Genomic DNA, 5,689 nt, shown 5'->3' with positions numbered 1-5,689 from the left:
CTCAAATTTGGAGACTCCGTTGGAGATGGCCTGATGACGTATCAAAAACTTGATCCTTCTTTGTCCGTGTGGGATTCGGCTTCAAGTCGCTTCCTCTGTGTTCTTCTTTACTGTTCGCCGGTGAGGTGGAACACGGAGCTGTGGAGATTCCAATGGAGGACCTCAAAAGGACTAGAATGTAGTTTGTGTTTCTGTCAGGGGTTCCCTTGCAAGGGGCTGGATGCAAATTTATCTTCACATATACATAATCCGACCCGTTTCTAAAAAAAAGCACATATAAATGCAACAACTTCTTAATAATCTTCGCAGCGTCAGCAAAGAAGCCTAGTGCATAACAGCGGAATAACAAGTGGACACGGTCTTCAGCTCAGCATTCTTCTTTGCACTCTCCCGTGGTATCCAAAGCAGATCAAGCTGAACTAATCCAACGTAACTTCACGGCGATCGTTCTGGCTGGCTGACACTGGCTGATACCATGAGCATGCCAGCCGTGGCGCACCGACACCAAGGTCAGATAAGATCATAGGACACGACAGCACGTCGCAACACACGTTAATGGAGGCACTAGGTAGTGAAGAAGCAACCGAAGCATTCCGTGAGGCGACCAGCTCACACCTCCACCATGGCAATCAGTCGTAGAATGGTGGATGATCACACAGTTGAGCAGCCACTATGGCTGTATGTTATGCATAATGGCGCAAAGGTGATCGATCACGATATAGGGCCCATGAGTGTACGTGCCCCAGTGTCTCTGAAATCAGCAACACCTGAGCTTAATGTTTGCATATAACGTCTTTTTGAATCATAGATAACAGAACTGCAGAAATGCTAGTACCGAGGCAGTTAAGGCAAATCTTCGAATGTTTCATCTTCTTTTTTGCGCTATATAGCTGGATCATTGGCCGTGTTTCAGGCCCGGTTGTAAAACATTCGATTTTGAACTGAACCCGAATCCTACCAACGAAATATCCCTCAACCTGGCAGATCCTCGGTCATTTTGTGTCGTTAAAAATTATCCTAGTACATTGATCAATACATGTGTGTTACAACTGCAATCACAGAGCTTCTATTCACTGTAATGGTTGAAATCTACGAAGATCATGTAAACTGTGTTCTCCTGAATGCTACGGTGCGACTGCAAGTACAGTGTAACAAAGTACAGGCAATTCTTTGACAAAGGTCAAAATGGCGGGCACAGAAATTTGCTTACTTTTACGCTATATACCTTTTTTTTTAACAGTTCAACATGATGCGAATCCTGAATGGTCTGATCCGCTTACAGTAAAACGAGGTATGCAGAAACTGCATCCCAATAGGGCAAAATGTCATCAGACGTCGTCTTTTCCCGTTCTGCTAGTCAAAACTGGAAGGGCTGTCGTGCTTTGCTAGACATTGTAGCACTGTCCCCATGAATTGTTGCTCCTCTGCAAAGCTATGTTGGCACTTGGCACAGTACTAGTATCCATTCCCCAATCTTCAGTGATTCACTCTCGATAAGTCACAGCGCAACTTTATCAGTTATCAGAGATGGCACCATTGCTTGAATTGTGAATACTCATGGTGGGTGATCACACACTTAAATATCCCATGACTACGATGTCCAGCATCAGTACCAGACTCAAGGCCGAGAGAAAGTGCATGGGCTCGCGCCTGCTTTCGCAACAGAATCCAGCTACCGCCACATCGCGAGGCAAGGAATCGTGGCGCCACGCGGTGCTCCGCCCGAGAAAGTGGAGGCATGGGCGACGCAATATCTGAGGCGAAAGGAATGCCATGCCGGACGTCCCTCGCCAACTCGATCGCACGCACTGGCCGCGCCCGAGGTCGACGAGCCAGGCGCGTGCTCCGTGCGCCCCACGCGCGCACTGGCACGGCGCCCAGCTGCGCACCGGCGCTGCTCCCTCCACTGTCCACGCCTCCCACTACGGGCAGCGCGAATCTAATCCCTCCACGCGCGCCCGGCGATACAGCGAGGCAAGACGGCGACCACGGCCGCGGCGTACGTGCGCGGCCGCGGACCGTGCCGCTTGTAAAGGCGGGCATCGCGTCAAGGCGTGGAGGACGGAGGCGGACATGCATGATGGGCAGCCCGGTGGATAATGCGCCTTTACCTCATTGTTCGGCCGGCTCGTGCAGTGTATAGCACCGCGGGAAAGTCGACGTTGACACCAACCAACAATTGCACGTCTGTAGGCGAGGAATGTCACACGTACGTGCCATTTCCTGTGGACGGTGGTGCTATATATACGTGCGACACTTGACCGGGGACGATGGAGCAGATCGGCCGATGTGCTTTACTTGCACAAATGGCGCAATAAAATTTGGTCAGGAGTTGTTGACGTACGTAGCGAAGTTTCAAAAGGGGTAGTAAATTTCCGGCAGTGTCTAGTGTCTAAAGTGCTTTGGTTGATGCCATCTGGTTCTTTATTTGAACCAAACGACTCGCACTGACTCTCACTCCACTCCCTCCACACTCCAAGGTCCAAGCTCGCCATGCTCCCCATGCAGGAACCACCCTTTGTCCTTCTGCTCCTGCTCTCGTTCTTCTTCTTTGCTTCCTCGTATGCCCTCGGCTCCGGCGCCGACGTCGAGGCCGGCGCGGCAACCTACATTGTCTATCTGAACCCCGTACTCAAGCCGTCTTCCTACGCCACGCACCTGCACTGGCACCACGCCCACCTCGACTCTCTCTCCTTGGACCCGTCGCGCCACCTCCTCTACTCGTACACCACGGCCGCGCCGTCCGCTTTCGCCGCTCGCCTCCTCCCGTCCCACGTCGCCGCGCTGCGCAGCCACCCCGCCGTTGCGTCGGTCCACGAGGATGTCCTCCTCCCGCTCCACACCACGCGCTCCCCTTCGTTCCTCCACCTCCCGCCGTACAACGCTCCTGACGCGGACGGCGTGAGTTCGGACGTCATCATAGGCGTGCTCGACACCGGCGTTTGGCCCGAGAGCCCCAGCTTCGGCGATACCGGTCTGGGACCCGTGCCGTCGCGGTGGCGCGGGAGCTGCGAGACCAATGCCGCCGACTTCCCCTCCTCGATGTGCAACCGCAAGCTCATCGGCGCTCGCGCCTTCTTCCGAGGCTTCTCGTCGGGCGGCGGAAATGGCTCTCGCATCAGCCCCGGCCTCATGTCGCCAAGGGACCATGACGGGCACGGCACGCACACCGCGTCGACCGCGGCCGGGGTGGTCGTGGCAGACGCAAGCCTCCTCGGGTACGCGTCTGGCACGGCGCGGGGCATGGCGTCTGGGGCGCGCGTCGCGGCGTACAAGGTGTGCTGGAGGCAGGGGTGCTTCAGCTCCGACATTCTGGCAGGCATGGAGCATGCCATCGAAGACGGCGTCGACGTGCTCTCGTTGTCTCTGGGCGGCGGCGCGATCCCTCTTTCGCGCGACCCCATCGCGATCGGCGCGCTCGCGGCCACCCGCCGCGGCATCATAGTCTCGTGCTCTGCGGGGAACAGCGGTCCGTCACCGTCATCCCTGGTGAATACCGCTCCGTGGATAATCACGGTCGGCGCAGGAACACTAGACCGGAACTTCCCGGCGTACGCCGAGCTAGGCAACGGCGAGACCCACGCCGGCATGTCGCTCTACTCCGGCGACGGGCTCGGTAACGACAAGTTCCCTCTTGTGTACAACAAGGGCATCCGCGCGGGCAGCAATGCGAGCAAGCTCTGCATGGCGGGCACGCTGGACGCCGCGGCGGTGAAGGGCAAAGTGGTTTTGTGTGACCGTGGCGGCAACCCGAGGGTGGAGAAGGGGCAGGTAGTGAAGCAGGCCGGCGGCGTCGGGATGGTGCTCGCGAACACCGCAGAGAGCGGCGAGGAGATCGTGGCGGACAGTCACTTGCTCCCGGCAGTGGCCGTCGGCGCCAAGAGCGGCGACGCCATACGGAGGTACGTGGAGACGGACGCCAACGCGGAGGTGGCGCTAACCTTCGCCGGCACCGCACTCGACGTGCGCCCGGCGCCGGTGGTGGCCGCGTTCAGCTCCCGTGGGCCGAACAGGCAGGTGCCGCAGCTGCTCAAGCCGGACGTGATCGGGCCGGGGGTGAACATCCTGGCCGGGTGGACGGGGTCCCTCGGGCCGACCGGATTGATCGCCGACGAGCGGCGGTCGCCGTTTAACATCCTGTCAGGTTAGTACACACGTTGCTTCCTCTGTACTACTGTCGAACTGACTCTGTTGCTTACTGCAGACAACTCAGCTTTACGGTCCTCATGGTCAAAATCGATTCTTTAGCTAGTAGCCGTGCTTGAACGTTATTATTACTGGGATCGCTTTTAGGTAGCAGCTTGCCTTTTTTTGCCATGATGTCGTTAGCTTTTGAGTGCAGTTCGCATGCATCAAAATCGTGATATGCTCGACAATCGACAGGCGTGAGCTGCACGACGTTCTGACACACATTCGGCGATACAGGGACATCCATGTCGTGCCCGCACATCAGCGGCCTCGCGGCGTTCGTGAAGGCGGCGCACCCAGACTGGAGCCCGAGCGCGATCAAGTCCGCGCTCATGACCACCGCCTACACCGTGGACAACACCGAATTGCCCCTCCTCGACGCCGCGACCAACGCCACGGCCACGCCGTGGTCCTTCGGCTCCGGCCACGTGGACCCCGTCAGGGCCCTCTCCCCGGGCCTCGTCTACGACGCCTCCGTCGACGACTACGTGGCCTTCCTCTGCACCGTCGGCGTCTCGCCGCAGCAGATCCAGGCCATCTCGGCGGCGGCGCCGAACGTGACGTGCACGCGCAAGCTGTCCAGCCCCGGGGACCTCAACTACCCGTCCTTCTCTGTCGTGTTCGCCCGGAGGTCGCGCAGCACCGTGAAGTACCGGCGAGAGCTGACCAACGTCGGGGACGCCGGGGCCACGTACACCGTAAGGGTCGCCGGTCCAAGCGACGTCAGCGTGAGCGTCAAGCCGGCGAGGCTTGTGTTCAAGCGGGCCGGGGACAAGCTCAGGTACACCATCGCGTTCAGGTCGGCGAACGCCCGGGGCCCCATGGATCCCGCCGCGTTCGGGTGGCTGACGTGGAGCAGCGACGAGCACGAGGTTCGGAGCCCGATATCTTATACGTGGGGGATGTAGCACTGATCGTTAACTAGATCAGCATTCCGCCGTGCCGGCGGAGTGATCGGCAGTGATGATGGCAGTGTTCCGGCGGCCGGAAAAATTCTGTCTTAAGGCGAAGCAAGGCGCCCATCAATAATGATCTGAATTTGCTTGATATATCTATTTCTCAGCTTAGTGATTCACCAATTCGGAATTTCTTCAGCGCGAAGTGATTCGTTGTATCAGCTGCCAGCCCAGCAAGTTACTGTATCTCTTAATAAAAAATAATCAGCTCCTTCTTTTTTTTAAAAAAATAGCTCCTGCCCGTGTTCGGTTTTGTACTACTGCACACGGAGCAAAATATAACTTTGCTAGATTTGCAATATTTTAAGACAATCATATATATTTGTAATTTTTATTAAAAATATATAAAAAAAAGTTTGGAATGGGGAATGGGCTAGTGGGCCGGCTGCGAAGCCCAGCAAAGCAGCGGGCGCTGTTCCCCAATCTTCTCTGCTGAGCTTTGAAGCAGCATAAGTCACTCACAATGGGCCAGGTAGGCGAGCCTACGACTTCAAGCCCAGCTTAAAGCCTACTTACCCAGGAATGTTATAGGTCAGCAGGTTGAC

At 56.7% G+C, this 5,689-nt stretch overlaps 1 protein-coding gene across 1 annotated transcript; it reads left to right on the top strand.

Annotated features, from left to right (window-relative positions):
• Positions 1-2,277: 2,277 nt before the first annotated feature.
• LOC133901782 (subtilisin-like protease SBT1.8) lies at positions 2,278-5,237 on the top strand. Its single transcript, XM_062343273.1, has 2 exons — positions 2,278-4,144; positions 4,426-5,237. The coding sequence occupies exons 1-2, from the start codon at positions 2,494-2,496 to the stop codon at positions 5,094-5,096; spliced, it is 2,322 nt and encodes a 773-aa protein (XP_062199257.1). The 5' UTR covers positions 2,278-2,493; the 3' UTR covers positions 5,097-5,237.
• The last annotated feature ends 452 nt before the right edge of the window (positions 5,238-5,689 follow it).

Source organism: Phragmites australis, chromosome 20 (assembly GCF_958298935.1).
Source record: "Phragmites australis chromosome 20, lpPhrAust1.1, whole genome shotgun sequence".
Classification (NCBI taxonomy): Eukaryota; Viridiplantae; Streptophyta; class Magnoliopsida; order Poales; family Poaceae; genus Phragmites; species Phragmites australis.
This window is presented reverse-complemented; position numbering and strand designations above follow the sequence as displayed.

Excerpts from the sequence above, each read along its gene's own strand:
- LOC133901782 (XM_062343273.1), top strand. The coding sequence starts at position 2,494 with ATGCTCCCCATGCAGGAACCACCCTTTGTCCTTCTGCTCCTGCTCTCG. Across the intron at positions 4,145-4,425 it reads GCCGTTTAACATCCTGTCAG|GGACATCCATGTCGTGCCCG; the intron begins GTTAGTACACAC and ends TCGGCGATACAG.